Source organism: Pongo pygmaeus, chromosome 9, assembly GCF_028885625.2.
Source record: "Pongo pygmaeus isolate AG05252 chromosome 9, NHGRI_mPonPyg2-v2.0_pri, whole genome shotgun sequence".
NCBI lineage: Eukaryota > Metazoa > Chordata > Mammalia > Primates > Hominidae > Pongo > Pongo pygmaeus.
Window position 1 is genome coordinate 22,006,881 of NC_072382.2, and position 17,001 is coordinate 22,023,881.

Sequence of the window (17,001 nt, forward strand, 5' to 3'; positions counted from 1 at the left end):
CTCTTACTAGCGGTGAGAGCTAGGACAGTTCATGTTCAACCTTTCACACCTTACTCTCCCTGTCCAGAATAATAACCACGACTCTTCGGGGTTATTACTAAGAAGGGAAAAACATCATGATGTAAGGGGCTTAAAATCTCTTAAAGGTAGCAATAAAGGATCTTATTGAAATTAGGATTAGACCATTGCCTCTATAAAGCCATATTTACCTACAGCCCTACAGCTGAATGAATGGCTTGGAAGAATATGTAACCAGGGAAACTATTTACACTGGGCTACCACTGGGTGTAGCAGCGACAATGCCATGATTAGGGTGTGGCCACAGAAAGCTTATTCTGCCTAGTGGCTCTCTTCCCCTTCCCCTTCCCTGTCCTGGTCAGTTCTCCAAGTCCCCACCTTTGCATATGTGCAGGCAAACAGGTTTCCTTCCCATGGGAGTACTTTCTTTGGGGGTGGGCTGCTGTGGCTTTTTGGTAGAATTTGAGAAGCCCATGACTGTCCTGAGGGAGTCAAGTTCCACTTTGGTGGACACCAGGGGGACCTGGGATTCCCTCTCTACTGAGCAGCCAGAGGCCCTGGGCAAGGGGCACAGCATGGCCCTTCCATCCCGCTTGGCTGCTGCTCTGGCTTTGGAACTTGATTTCTCCACATCGTGGCTCTGTCACCCTTTTAACTAGTGACAAAAGGTTAAAAAATCCACCCAAGAGAGGACATGAGGGTATGGAGGAAAGCTCAGAGTGCATTCACTCCGTGGTTTCCTTCTGAAACCAAGAGGGGAAGGCCGGCGGCACCAACATCCTTCAGCCCTCACCTTCCTACCCACACACCCAAAACACCAGGGCCCAGAAGATGGGAAGAAGCCTGGGGGCCTCATTACCCAGTCCAAGATGGTGGCAGGAATATGGGACTAGACCTGGAACTAGAGACTGAGTCTCCTTGGGCCAAGCCATGGGACTCGTGTGAACCCAGTCTCCTTCTCCATAAAACTAGGGTGACAATTCTAGTGTCACTGTCCAGGGCTATCAGGAGGACTTAATGCAGGTGTCTCAATCTTGCCACTATTGGCAGTTGGGGCTAGATAATTTTTTGTTGGGGGGAAGGGGTGTCCTGTGTAATGCAGGATTTTATCAACATCCTTGGCTTCTACCTGATAGCATCCAACCATCAAACACGTCTCCAGGCCTTGCCAAATGCCCCCAGGGGCACAAAATAGTGCCCAGTTGAGAACCGCCACAGACAGATCACCTAGATGGGGCTGTCATAAAGACACGCTCAACACGACAGTGCCCATTCCCCTCCTGGCCCACCATTAATTTTGTTAAGAAACTAACTGAGTCCATTCAATCATCCCCAAGCGGTGCCATGACAGTGCAAAGGAGAGCATCTGCAAGTCAGAAACAGCCACACCACGGAAACTGGATATGAAGGGGAAGGAGGATTCCCAGGATTAACAGCTTTCCTGTCACTCCAACAGCAACAGGAGGGGCGTCTCTGTGGCAACAAACTGCATCCCCAACCCCAACATGCTCTTTGAGTGGTCATAAGATGAGAGCCCACCAGCTGGGACTACCCAGATGCCATCTTGAATCAGGACAGGCTGGGAGCAGAATAGGACAGATACCATGCTAGCAAGGTGGCAGTAGCAGAAACCCCCAAACCCCTGCACACCAGTGCCCATCCAGGCCCAGGAAGCCACACTTCACCTGGTCCTTTGTGCACAAGCAGGAAGAACACTGACCTAGGATTACAGAGCCAGGCGTTCAAATCCTGATTCTGCTACCCTGACTGTATGCTCTTAAGCAAGACCTTGCCCTGCCCTCAGCTTGACCACCATGGCATGAAGATCTGTACAGAGCGGTGGTTCTCAATGCTAGCGGCACATCACAATCACTAGCTTTAAAAATACCAAGGCCCAAGGCCCATCCCCAGCCCAATTAAGTCACAATCTGTGGGGTGCCAGAGGATAGATAAGTTAGTTCGGATGATAACTCCCCTTCTTTGGGGTTTTGGGAAGGCCTTGTCCCCAGGGGGAAAGATCAGAGATGGGTGAAAGAGTGGAACAGATTCGGTTCTATGGGCAAAGCTCCCGGCGCCTTAAAAGCAATAGCACAGAAAGCCTGATTCCCAAGTGGACACACGCACGCTCTCCCCTGCTTGCCTGGAGCCAGGCTGCAGCCACAGGGCAGGCAGCACAGCAGCACAGGCTTGGGGTCCAAACTCAGCAGCCGCTCGACAGCCTGACTAGACAGCACAACCCAGTGTCCCCAGACACAATCCTGGCCCCTTTGAAGGCCCATGTCAACGAACCCCTCCTCTTTCATCTGGGGCCCTGCAGCACATTGTGCCTCGGTGCAAAAACTGCACTGGAAAGTCACCTCTGTGGTGGGAGGTGTGAGCCCGGGAATGGCCAGTGGGGGTGGGGCATGGGTGTGGTGGGGCAGGGCTGGGTGATCCACCCTGGTACCCATTTCACAGTCTGACTCAAACTAGGTGCTCAGTACACAGGTGATGAACTGTAAGTGCTCAGCTGACCTGGACCCCGTGGCAGTGAGAAGAGACGGCAGTCAGGGGTGTCAAGCCACCTCCCGGGGGCCACTTTCAGGGCAGTGTCGGATCAGCTGTGTGCAAGGAGGTTGGGGGCAGTGGGTGCTATTCTCCACACTGCAAGGCAGGGGGCCTGCTCATCTCTGGAGCCTCTGGTCTGCACCCATCAAACGGCAATGAGAACACCTGCCCCAACCCATAAGCGGGCAAACGCTAAAGTACTCTGGGAGGTGTGAACTGCTGCTCAGCTGCTCTCTGATAGGAGTACAGGTGGGCAGTGGGGCCACTGGGAAAGACACAGGAGCCCTCATCATACACTGCACACCTCAAACCTGTTTCTCCTCATTTGCTTAGAAAGTCTCCGAGTTTAAGACAGCACACTCCTTCTTAGGAAGTTGCCCTCTCTCCAAGTACAATCCCACTGCCAGCCTCAAGGCCCCATGAGTCACAAAACTGTGCAAATGCCGGCAGAGGGCCCCAGGCCCATGGTGTGGCTGTGCCTCTGACTCCAGACATCTGAGGTTTCCTTCCCCTCCCACCCAGATCCAAATCCCCAGTCAGTGCTCCTAGGTCCCAGAGAGAGGCCACCAAGCAGGCAACAAGGCATGTCAGATCTCCCACTCCTGTCCACAAACCCCACCAGGCAGAGTCCCTCGCACACGGCACAGACCATCAGCATCATGCTGGACCCATGGTTCTGGGCTCAGCTCAGCCATCCCTGGGTGACCCTGCCTGGGGCCAGTCTCCTGCCTCCTCTGGCTGGCATTTAAGAAAACTTCTGGTGCAAACTTCTGTCCCAAACAGCGGAACAGGGTAAAGTTGACACTTCAAAGCACTCAAACTTAGGCAGCAACACTGTCAAAAACTGAGCTGAAGACTTTGTCAGAGCCCTTTCTTCCATGGAGGCTGTTTAAACAACTGCTGGGGCTGCACTGGGACGATTCTCACACCACCCCTGCAGGAGCCTGCTCTGAGGTGTCACAGTCCTAGGTGGGGGACATTCTCCTCCTCCTCCTTAGGAATGCTGCCAGGAGCCTGGGGCCCAGGTCCTCCAGACACACTGGCAAGTGAGCAGCCCGAGGGGTCCCTGCATCCCAACGGCCTGACCACACGCCGTCCTCTAGAGCCCCCTGATGGAGGCCTAGGGGAAAAGGTGGGTCCTTCAGAGCTAGATGCATCCAAACCCTGCAAATGGCAGCCTCCAGAAGTCTCCACCACTGGAGCTCCCACAGGCCCAACACACTCCCTTGGCTCCTTTCCAGAGGCCAGGCAAGACCCCCGGGACATCAGCAGAGCAGGGCTCACCTCATCCAGTTGGCTTTGGTCTCGTCTGAACCATCTATGGACTTATAGCGGTTGTTCTTGTCCACAATCTGGAAGAAAGAGAAAGAGTCTAGGATGGGCCATTCTAGAGGAGTTCTCATGTCCCTGGGCTACTTCCCAACCAGGGCCCAGGGCCTGGTCTCACCTGCTCCTTCCTCCTCCCCCTGAAATGTCACCACTGCTACAGAACTGAAATGCAGGCTGGGTTCAGAATCTCTGCTACCTACCCTGCACCCATTCCCATTCTTCTAGAGATACTGGAGATCCTATTCTCTTAGACACACGAAGCCCTTCACAGGTGTTTTGAATTCCTGGAAGATGGGAAGCAGATGGGACCATCTCCCTCCTCTGTCTTGATGGAATACTCAGCAACATGGCTGACAATGGGCTTTTCCACTGGCCTCGCATTGCAACTACAAAGGCTAAACCAATCCTTCTCTCCTTACAGTTTCTGTAAGACAGAGGCCACTGCTGGATGACTGAACATATGTGATTTGAGAGGGTTCCTCCTCTCCCCAACCTCTAAATGTTCAAGAGCCCCAGGGTTTGAAGCTGGGCTGCTTTCTATTTCATCATCACTGTTTAATCAGAGTTCAGCTGGGTATGAAATTCTAGGCTAAGTTTTATTTTCTTTCAGCACTCTGAAGACTGCTGAAAAGACTGCCATCGGCGCAAAAGCAACAGCTGTCAGTCTAATGTTGTTCTTTTGTGGATAATCTGTCTATGGTAAATTTTAAGACTTTCCTTTTACTCTTGATTTTCTGCAGTTTTGCTATGTGGTTTTGAAATGAAGATTTACTTTCCTGAAATTCTCCTTACTACTTGATGAACACCTTTCAACTCCAAGACTCATATCCTTTTCAATTCTGGAAAATTCTCAGTCATTAGGCTTTTGAGTACAGCTTCTCAGTCATTTTCTCCATTCTCTTTCAGTAAAATTTCTGTTAAACACGTATGGCAAAAAAAATTAGCTGGGCGTGGTGGCGGGCACCTGTAGTCCCAGCTACTTGGGAGGCTGAGGCAGGAGAATGGTGTGAACCCGGGAGGCGGAGCTTGCAGTGAGTCGAGATGGTGCCATTGCACTCCAGCCTGGGCGACAGAGCAAGACTCCATCTCAAAAAAAAAAGAAAAAAAAAATTATGGGAGTAGCTCAATATATCCTTCATGTCTTTTAACTACTCTTCCATATTTTTCTCTTTATTATTCTGGGCACTCTCTGGAAAAATTTCTCAGAACTCTCTTCCAGTCCACTAATTATCTCTTTGGCTGTGTCTAATCCAGGGTTTCTCCCATCTACTGAGGTTTTTCCAACTTTCTTTGTTTTCTTTTTTAATGAGTACCTTTATTTTGATGAATATTTTTCATTCCCAGAATTTTTAATTAGTTTTTTTTTCAGGTCCACCCTTTTATACATCCTGCCTCTTTCTGTTTCATAGTGACATGTTCCTTCTTTTTCCCTTCTAACAGCTTTATTGAGGCATCATTGACGTATAAGGTACAACTTGATAAGTTTTGACACATGAGCTAGATCAGGGTTGGTTCCGTGAAGACTTGGTGAAGCAGAGCCTGGGAGAACTCCTGGGAGATGGGAAACAGATGGATAGTCACCATGCCTGGACTCCTACCTAACCTAGTGCCATTCATAAGCCTCCATCGTCCTCTTCAAAGCAGCAGAGAAGCCCTTTATCAATGTAAATCAGATCACGTCCCGCACCAGCTCAAAATGGCATCCACGGCACTTACAATAAAACTCATATTTATGGCCACAGCCTTCATACCCTACAGACCTGCCCCCCAACTTATCCTGGGCCTCCCACTTCCTTTTCACTTTTCTGCAGCCTTGATGCCCTGAGGGTGAGCCTAGAGCCTCTTTTATCTACCCTTAAAAATAACAATAATCATGAAATATTTCAAGCATTCAGAAATTATAAAGAAGAATGCAGCTGACAACCCTGTGCCCATCAGCTAAAGCCAACAAAAATTAACACGAGTTATATTTGTCTCAGGCCTCTCTCTCCTTTTGCTTCAAGAAAATGCTGAGATGCAGTGGAAGACCCTCTCTGCCTCCAACTTCTTCTCTTTCCTTTCCTGCCTCCAAGAGTAACCACCTCCTGGAGATGGTAGGAAGCCTTCCCATTTTTATGACACAAGGACTTTTCAAAGAGCAACATACAGGACTGTTTGCATGTGTGTAAAGTTTGCAGAAATGGCACCCAAGTGAACATATCCTTTTTCAATTTTTTCCCACTAAGCTTTGAATATGTGGTCCCTTCTTAGCTTTTGGGTCTCAGATTATGTGAGTTTGACAGAAGAAGCCTTTCCTAGCCTTGACCCTAAAGGAAGTTCTTCCTGGCCACACCTCATCCCTGGCCTATCATGGCATTATCTCTGTTACATCATCCTGTAACTTCCCTCAAGAGCCCTAACTGCAGGGAGCATTTTGTTGATATCTGTTTGTTGATTTAGTAACTGACTGCCTCCCTGGCTAGATCGTAAGCTAATGAGTGCAAAGCACGTGGCTGCCCTGATCACAATGGTGGCCCTGGTTCCTAACACAGGGAGGGCATGGCACATGGTAGAATACTGGTTGAATGAAAGAATGATGGGATAAAGAGCCTTTTAAGTAAAAAGCAAGTTAAAGGGAAAAAAATTGGCTAAGTGTGATGCTCACACCTGTACTCCCATCACTTTGGGAGGCTGAGGCCAGAGAATTGCTTGAGGCCAGGAGTTTGAGACCAGCCTGGGCAACATAGCGAGACCCTGTCTCTACAAAGAATTTTTTTTTTTGAGACAGAGTCTCGCTCCATCACCCAGGCTGGAGTGCAGTGGCGCATCTTGGCTCACTGCAAGCTCCGCCTCCCAGGTTCAAGCCATTCTCCTGACTCAGCCTCCCAAGTAGCTGGGACTATAGGCGCCTGCCACCATGCCCGGCTAATTTTTTTTGTGTTTTTTTAGTAGAGACAGGGTTTCACCGTGTTAGCCAGGATGGTCTCGATCTCCTGACCTCGTGATCCGCCTGCCTCGGCCTCCCAAAGTGCTGGGATTACAGGCATGAGCCACCGCGCCCGGCCTCTCTACAAAGAAGTTTTTTAAAAATTAGCCAAGTGTGGTAGTGCATGCCTGTGGTCCCAGATACTCAGGAGGCTGAGGCAGGAGGATTGCTTAAGCCCAAGAGTTTGAGGCTGCAGTAACCCATGATTGTGCCACTGTACTCAAGCCTGGGTGACAAAGCAAGATCCTGTTTCTAAAAGAAAAGAAGAAAGAAAGAAGGAAAGAAGGAAGGAAGAAAGAAGAAAAAATTATAAAATGTTAAGATTTTAGTAAAAATGAAATAAGTGCTATGCTGGAGCCAGCTTATATTGACTGAGAGCCAACTGTTAAATTTTCAGGAATTTTGTGAACCAGTTGTTAAACACAGCCATTATTGAAAAACTAAACGATATAAACTTACAATTCAATAAATGATATATTTTTAAAAGGCAATAAGTACTCAAAACTTAACCATTCCCAATTATTTTACTACATTTGACTGATGATTTTCTATGCTCTTGAGGGTACTGGCCTCTATGTAGCTGCAGAGTAGAAATACCATACAATCGTTGCGATTGCATATTTCTTCCCAATTGCACATTCAGTGATTTCATGCTAATAGCTTGAAATCAGCCATGGGGGGAGCATTTACACTATGGAAATTGGCACATAGCCTCACCATCACCATCACCATTACCATCAGCTGTAAACATCTACCAGCACACCACTATGCATGTTTACATGAGCATAGATAGTCTAGGAGATACATATCCAAATCTCAACTCTCATTACTCTGGAGAGGAGGAAAGAGGGAAGCAGGGATGCTTTTGCTTAATTTGTCTGTAAGACTACACTGCCTTTGTGTTTTAAAAATCTCAGAAAACTAAAAAGAGAAAACATGCAACTCAAGCTTCCCCTTCCATGGCAGTTTCCCCAAGTGATGCTCCAGTCTGCAGGGAGCCTCCCCTGGAGTCTCAGAGAACCCTGGATTTTATCATAACACTACTCCCCCTACATTATCATTTCTGATTGCTCCCCTGTCTTCTGAGGGAAAAGAGAAGCATCTGTAGTTCCTACAGCCAGTAGTAGGAGCACATGGAGGGTAGTAAGAGCCATGGAGCCAGAGGAATTGGCTAGAATTTCAGCTTCACTGCACACAAGCTGAGTGGCCTTGGGCAGATCTTTGCTGACCATGCCTCAGTTTCCTCATCTATAAAGTTGGATAAAAACCAACCTTGTAGCACTGCTGTCATAATGGAAGTGGAAGACACTCAGTGAACAGTCACTGTTAGCATTGTGATCATAATCGGGATTATTAAGAGTTCAAATATTAATTACTAATTTGGGGTGGTGGGAGGCCTGTGGGTCAACACCGAGTTGTAATCAGTCTTGGCAGTTTCATCTGGACAGAGAGGACTGGGTGAGGGCTGTGAAGGACATAGGAACCGCCTGAGACCACTGTCTGCTGGGTTCAGGTCTAGAGCTTTTCTGACAGGTGTCTTTGGCTTATCTTTCCCACCAATTGGGATTGTCTCAAATCAAGCATTTATTCACTCATTCATTCATTCGACCAACAAACGTCATGGAGGGAGTGGCCACAGTGACAGGCTCTGGGGATAAAATGTTGACCCAGGCAGAGAGTGTCTTTGCTCTTAGAAAGCTCACAGCCTAGCGGGACACAGAAGAGAGGCCACTGTGATATGGCATGGCCAGTCCCATGGTGGGGAATTATGTGGGATTGTGGGATCTCTGGGCTGGAGCCCCGGACCTGGGAATCTATTGAGGACCTTTTCTGGGGACATGGAGTCTAAGCTGAGATCTTAGAGAAGAGAGAGATGGTGCCCTAGGCAGAGGGTGCAGGGCAGGCAGGATCTCGCAGGGCCTGTGGACCATGTTACATGCCACTGATGAGCCCAGGCCATCCTGAGTAGAGAGCAGGCTGTGGGCTTCCTATTCTGTGACTGACATGGGTCCAGGAATGACAGCAGGGCCAGATGCTCAGGACCAGCCCCCCAGAAGACTGGTCTCCCAGTGTCTTCCCTTGCCTTATCCCTCAAGGTCAATTCCTTGGTCCCTCTGAACTCAGCACTTTGGACCAGCCCAGAAGCTCTGAGCATTGTGATATAAGGCCTTTGATAACCCGGAACCAGGCTGATAACCTGGGGAACCCGCATGGTGAGAGGCTCCCTTAGCCTGGAGAAGAAGAGGCCTGAGAAAGCAGAGCCATCATCATCAGATGTGGGAAGGACGACCATGTTGTGGGGACAGGATGGTTAGAACCCACATGCATCTAGAGGGACGCAGGCCTGAACTCAGCACAAAAAGTGATGGTCTAACATGCAGAAAAGTCCTAAGATACGACAAGAACCCTGTGAGGTGGTGAGCTTCCTGTTACTGGGAGTGTTCAACCAGGGGATGATTTGCTAGTAGGGAGGCTGAAAAAAGGACTTCCTCACTCAGTGGAAATCTGTCCTAAATGACCTCAAAGTTCTGTCTAAAATGAAGATTGAGAGATGCTCATAAAAATAACATACAAGCATGGAGTTTGGCCCCCTGAGCGAAGCATGGTCCAGGTGGATCCACATGCTATTTTAGACCATGGTAGTAATTAATAAAGACAATAAAAATAAAGCCTCATTAACAGCTACCACTCATGGAGTACCTTCACTATGTCAAGTGCTTTGACACACTATTAATTCTCACAGCTACTACGATTATCCTCCTTTTACAGATTGGAAAACTGAGGCTGAGGGCTGTTGGTAACCTGCCTGAGGCCACAAAGGAATTTTCCACATGGGAAGCTGGAGTTTAAACTTGTGCCTCTGACAGTACAGTCCATGCTTTAACCACTTTGTAGAGCAATGGATGTTAGCCCCAAGATTTTCCTAATGACTCCATTAACCACCCTCAACCATTCCTGAAACCCAGAATCAACCAAGACTCTTCTGGGCCCCTCTCTGAACTTCCAGCTTTGCCTCTGAGCAAATCTGCTATCTGCAGGTTGGCATTTTAATACGGAAGAATGCTCTGCTTTGCAACAGAATGTCTGTCTGCCCCAGTCGAAGATTCACTGTTGGGCTCCTCTAAATGGTGTCATGACCAGATGCTGCAGAGATGGATTTTCAAAAACCTGATTTGTTTGCAACTCTCCAGGAATTCACTGAATCCATAAAGCATTCATAATTCAATCCTGCATTTCTTCATAGAGCAAAGTAGTTACAAAAATGACTGGTGAAGCCATTCACAGTTGATGAAGTGCTTTGGCATACCTCAAATGCCTCCTCTCCCAAGCCCCAGGAGGCAGATGGCATCACTTGTTTTCTCTAGCTACTCCCCAGCCCAGCCAACTGAAAACCTGAGAGATAGAGATAACCTGAACTTGAACTTGAACTCTGGCCTCTGCTATGGCCACAGACATGGAGTGAAGAATACTCAAGCTAGATGAGGGCATCTGAGATTATCCAGGCCCTAGGTTTCTAACCTGGTGTCTGGGAAAGGGGGCGTCCCTTAAAATGTGTGCAACATTTTGTGAACATTGGCACGTGAGTATAACTTCCTAGGTGATTCAAAAAAGCTCAAGAACCATGATTTAACCCATCCGCCCTAATTTAACTGATAAGGAAATGAGAACTTCCTTTTATTAATCCAAAACTTCCTTTTATTATTATTATTATTATTATTATTATTATTATTATTATACTTTAAGTTCTAGGGTACATGTGCACAACATGCAGGTTTTTTACATATGTATACACGTGCCATGTTGGTGTGCTGCACCCATTAACTCGTCATTTACATTAGGTATATCTCCTAATGCTATCCCTCCCCCCTCCCCGCACCCCATGACAGGCCCCGGTGTGTGATGTTCCCCACCCCGTGTCCAAGTGTTCTCATTGTTCAATTCCCACCTATGAGTGAGAACATGCAGTGTCTGGTTTTCTGTCCTTGCGATAGTTTGCTCAGAATGATGGTTTCCAGCTTCATCCATGTCCCTACAAAGGACATGAACTCATCCTTTTTTCAAATTTCTTTTCAGTTTAGACTGCTTTTTGAGGTATGACTGGCATACAAAAAGCTGTATGTATTTAACATATCTAACTTGATGAGTTTGGAAATAAGTGTACACCTGTCAAACTGTCACCACAAACTATGATATAAACATATCCATTACCTCCAAAAGATTCCTCCTGCTCTTATTATTATTATTATTGTGATAATACTTAACATAAGATCTACCCTTTTAGCAAATTTTTAAGTTTGCAATACAGTAAACTATAGGCTCTATGCTGTACAGTAGATCTCTGGGACTTACTCATCTTGCATAACTGAAACTTTATACCCTTGAACTAATATCTCCCTATTTCCCTCCTTCCCAGCCACTGGAAATCACCATTCTACTCTCTGTCTCTATGAATTGGACTATTTCAGATTCCTCCTATAACTGGTATCAGGTAGTATTTGTCCCGTGTCTGGCTTATTTCACTTAGCATAATGTACTCCAGGTTTACCCATGTTGTTGCAAATGGCAGAATTTCCTTCTTTTTAATGCTTAAAAAGACTCTGGAGACCTGGTTAATGAGGCATGTTGACAAACAATCCTAAATTCCACATTCAGGTTTTATATACTTTGATTTCACCTCCCACCCTCAACCATTCCTGAAACCCACCTGACGATAACTGTAGATACTAAAGCTGGCTGTGATCTGCTCATCACATGCTAAGTACTAGGCATGCAACAAGCATTAGTATTTACAACAACTCATAGGGGTGTGTTCCATTAGACTGTGCATCCTCATTTTATAGATAAAACCACTGGAGCTGCGAGAGAACAGGTGAGCAGCCCAAAGACACATTTCTCGCAAGCGGTAGAGCCAGGATCGGAATCCAGGAACAGAGCCTATAACCAACTCAGACAGCTCTTCCCTTCACAAGTCCTTCTTTTCTGCCTGTAAAAGGTGCCAGGACTATGGACCAGCCTCAGGACCAGCCACCCGCTACCCTGACCACACACAGCCTTGCTCTCCTTGGTAAGGAGGCAGGCTCCTGGTGAAAGGCAATAGCATTCTGAGTACTAGTTTGGGCCCTTGGGGAAGAACTAGAGAAGCAGCTGTCAAGCAGACTGGCCTGAATCCCATCTCTTAGTTATGCCTTTTTATGAATGGTCTTGGGCAAGGGTGAGAGAGAGATCCAGGAGTATCTGGATCAGGAGTTTGCTGCCTATCTAGGGGGCAGCAAAAATGAAAACTGGAATGAGCCAGAGAGAAATTAGATAGAAATACACTTTAATTATCATGCTGCAGATTGGAAGAGTCTTCCAAGTTAACCTGGCAGAAGAACGTAGTTAACAGGGCTGACATGAAAAGCACCCAAGGAGCTGTTAAGGACACAACCCGCACATCCATCCTGGGTAGCTCTCCCCAAATAACCACTGAAATGAACAAGAGCTAGAAAAAAAGCAGAGCAAAACCCTCACGCTTCACAATGAGATATCACTTCATATCCACTAGGATGGCTAGAATAAAAGTCAGAGAAAAACAAGGGTTGATAAGAACGTGGAGAAATCAGAGCCCCCATATACCACTGGTGGGAAAGCAAAATTGATCAGCTGCTTTGGAAAACAGCCTGGCAGATCTTCAAATGATGAAACCTTGAGTTACCATTCCACTCCTAGGTATTATGCCCGAAAGAAATAAAAACACGTGTCCGCATGGAAACTTGTACACAGATGTTTACAGCAGCATTATTCATAATAGCCAAAAGGCAGAGACTGTCCATCAATGGATGAAGAGATCAACAAGATATGGAACATTATTAGGCTATAAAAGGGAATGATACGGCCAGGTGTGGTGTCTCATGCCTGTAACCCCAGCACTTTGGGAGGCCAAGGTGGGTGGATCACCTGAGGCTAGGAGTTCAAGACCAGCCTGGCCAACATGCAAAACCTCATCTCTACTAAAGTACAAAAAAAAAAAAAAAAAAAAAAGCTGGGCATAGTGGTGCACACCTGTAATCCCAGCTACTTGGGAGGCTGAGGCAGGAGGATCACTTGAACCTGGGAGACAGAGGCTGCAGTGAGCCAAGATCAAGCTACTGCATCCCAGCCTGGGTGACAGAGAGAGACGCTGTCTCAGAGAAAACAAAAAAGAAAGAAAGAAAGAAAAAGGGAATGATACATGCTGCCACACAGATGAACCTTGAAAACATGAAGCGAAGTGAAAGAAGCTTGTCACAAAGACCACATACTACATAATCTAATTTATATGAAAGGCCAGAATAGAAAAATCCATAGGGTCAGAAAGTAGATTAGTGGTTGCCTAGGGATGGGTGGGGGTGAGGGGTTGAAGATGTGGGTTAAGGTGATTGGAAGAGGGGAACGACAGCCAGAGGATACAGGATTTGATGAAATTGACTGTGATGATGGTTGCACATATCTGTGAATATAGTCAAAATCATTGAATCATACATTTTAAATGGGTGAATTGTATAGTATGTGAATTACATCTCAATAAAGCTGTTAAAAAATAAAATCTGCCAAAGGTTCATTGTTACCAATCAAACAAGGAGAAGGGAACGATCTTATGTCCTACATATCCTATGCTTGAACAGTGAGCCCTAAAGAAACAGGTTTCCATGCAAGTGGGAAGACCAGCAATGGGATGCCAGGAAGGCATTCTAGATATTCACATCTGAGGCCTGGAGATGATGAACTGGACATCTAGTTAAAAGTCCTGGCCCCATAAATGACCTGTATAACCTTAGATAAGTAACATGGCCTTTTAAGCCCCAGTTTCCCAGTCTTTAAAAAGAAGATAATAACTATCCCACAGTACTGTTGTGAGATACACAAATCATTTAGTACTCAGTGAACAGCAGCTATTATTGTTGCTACTACTATTGTTGTTATTGTTGTTCATCAACCCTAACTAGCATCTTTGGAGGACCCACTGGGGTTTGGAGTGCTGAATTAGGTTCAGAGAGCCTAGTTCAACAAGAGCTCTCCTTGGGGAATTTTCAAACACCAAGAAACCCCAAATCCTCTGCGGCAAAGCCAGGAAGTTTACTAAAAATTAGCGTCTCTCAAACTAGGGTCTTTGGATATATTCTCAGGATCTGAATGTTCTCTCTAAGAATTTTTAATTCCATGTTTTCATTTAAAAAATCAATATGCGGGAATCCACATGAGATTTCTGCACCCGCAAGAGTACTGCATTTATGGCTGAGGTGGCATCCGTGTCAGATTGAATCCCTGGCCCCAGCTCTTCAGCCATCCGTACCACTTTTTGCCACAGGATTCTGAACTAGGCTGTTTAACAGACAGCCTGCACTTCTTTGCTCCTTGACCTTATGTTCAACTGTGAAATTGATGTAGCCAATGAGATATTAGCAAACATGATATAAGCAAAGTCTCAAAATGTAGAAAAGCTTCCCCAGGGAGCCCTTGCTCCTTCAGCTGGGGCCCAGAACAGACATGCTCCAAGTGTCTAGAGCAGACCTGGCTCCAGAGAGAGAAGCCAAGATCCCCCAGCAGCTGGAGGTCGGGCAGCTCAGCAAGCCCAGCTACGTCAGCCAAACTGCAGCCAACCACCAGATACACAAGTAGAAATGACGAACGGCACCTGACCAGCAGATACGTGAGCAAGAGTAAATGATTGTCGTTCTATGTCAGGGCTCAGCAAACTATGGCTTGTGGGCTAATTCCAGCCCACCATCTGTTTCTGCATGGCCCACCAGGCTAAGAATGATTTTTAAATGGTTGAAAATAAATCAAGAGAGAAACAATATTTCATGATGTGAAAATTATATGGAATTCAAACTTCAGTATATATAAATAGACTTTTATTGGAACATGGCACACCGATGGCCGCTTTTGCACCGTGATGGCAGAATTGAGTCATTGAGACAGACACTGTATAGTCTGCAAAACCTAAAATATTCACTATCTAGCCCTTTACAGAGAACACTTGCTGACCCTTGTTCTATGCCACTGGATTTTGAGGTAGCTTGTTTTACCCCAACAGTTGACCATACAACCCCAATTATGACTACTTGCTGTGAGCCAACAAAAAAAGAACAGATATAAACTTAATATGTAAATGTTGCACTCCGGCAAAGAAAAGGCCAAGACACATCATGGCAGTTGCAATAACAAAGATAGATGGGCGTGATGACACACTCCTGTGATCGCAGCTACTCTGGAGGCTGAGGCAGGAGGATGGCTTAAGTCCAGGAGTTTGAGGTTATAGTGAGCTATGATCTTGCCATTGCACTCAGCCTGGGCAACAGAGTAAGTTCCCATTTCTAAATAAATAAATACATACATAAATAAAAGATTTCCCAGTGTTTCAAATAGAGACAAACAGTAGGAAAGTAAAGATATCACACCGCACACAAAAGTACAGGCATTCCAAACTCCAAAGACTCTTGCTGTGTCTCAGTAGTCACTACGATATTCACCTTATAAATAGCAATTTTGTTTCAGTGACACATCATCAACTATCCCATTAGAATGACTTTGTTCATGTGTGTTATGTTGAGGTTTTTGTAGTTAATTTTATATGTGTAAACTTGTTTTGGCTTTACAGTTGTTTAAAAGTTATAAGTACAAGACACTTTGTGTTTACCAAGCTATATGTTTATACCTTTTTAAGTAACATTAAAATAAAATTAATGTAACAGGAAGACTCCAGGAACGTTAAAAATCACCTGAACTTAACACTGTTCAGGTGTGAGAAACATAGCTACAGTAGAATGGACTGGAAAGCCAAGAAATAGAGGAGGTCAGGTTAGGATCTGGTCTGTACTGGAAATATTATACAGGTTCAGAATAATTTTTCACGTTCTACTTTTGCTCTGATACAATAGATGTACAGACTTGGCTCCAGCCAGAACTGGTTCATGAGCATATTACATTTTCCCAGGAAAATCTTTGGTTTGGTTTGTGATTCAATAACTAAACTACCAGCACTTATGAAACAGCTACACAAGCTGAGCCCATTTAATGCTTCTGATATTTAGAATCTTTGGATTGAGGTATTCATTTTTACTCCTGGAAAAGCTGATATTGAATCAATAGTGTTTTATGATCCATTGCATCTGAGAACACAAGAAAAGTGACTTTTACTCTAGTCTCATCTTCCACTTTTCCTTCTAAGCACACTTGGTACCTCTGTTATACCCTAATATTAATACCATCCCCACCTGACTGTTACATGTGTGCCCCAGGGCCTTTGTAAATTCCATGACCACTGCTATGCTGCGTTCCCTCAGTTTCTGACATGGTAGGACATTTGCATCAACTCATCCATCCCTCCCTCAAAACCTAGTTCAGCTAATGAGAACACATGGACACACGGAGGGGAACGTCACACACAGGGGTCTGTTGTGGGGGTGGGAGGTGAGGGGAGGGAGAGCATTAGGACAAATACCTAATGCATGGGAGGCTAAAAACCTAGAGGAAGGGTTGTTAGGTACAGCAAACCACCATGGCACATGTATACCTATGTAATAAACCTGCAGGTTCTGCACATGTATCCCAGAACTCAAAGTAAAATAAAATAATAATAATAGTAATAATAATAATAATAAAACCTAGTTTGGCTTAGAAGCAAGGATACCCCAGTAGCAATTGCACACCTACCATTCAGAGATTTTGGCTCCTAAACACCGTTTCCCACTGAAAGGAATCACAGCTCCTACGAGAGACAGTGGGAATATCTTTTCGTGCCAGAAAGTAAGGAAAAAGTGCTAAAATAATGATGGGGATGTGTCGAAAGAACAAAGAGCCAGTTTGAAAGTGTTCCCACTGGCCAAATCTAGGGCAATTTAAACATCAAAATGAATAATGACAGACATGGATTCCAACACACTGAATAAAAAAAGAACTCATGTTCATATGAATACTAAAAATAGCTTTAAATGAGGATTGAGTGGGGGTGAAGGTTGAGCACTATTTTTTTTAAACAGAAGAATGTCAAATAATAAATGTAGAAGAGAAAAAATAGAAAAATCATTTTAACCATGAATAATAATTGATACAGACAAGAATCATCAATAGTCGTTAAAACCATCGAGTAAAAGACAAGACAAACTGCCACCAGGTGCCTC

At 45.6% G+C, this 17,001-nt stretch overlaps 1 protein-coding gene across 8 annotated transcripts in view; it reads right to left on the reverse strand.

The window, feature by feature from the left end:
- Positions 1 to 17,001, reverse strand: part of PRDM11 (PR/SET domain 11) — an 87,948-nt gene that overhangs the window by 26,476 nt on the left and 44,471 nt on the right. For all 8 annotated transcript variants that reach the window (XM_054439416.2, XM_063670948.1, XM_063670950.1 and 5 more), the window contains one exon: positions 3,850 to 3,917. In XM_054439416.2, the coding sequence (XP_054295391.2) occupies positions 3,850 to 3,917 (68 nt within the window). The remainder of the gene's footprint in view (positions 1 to 3,849; positions 3,918 to 17,001) is intronic.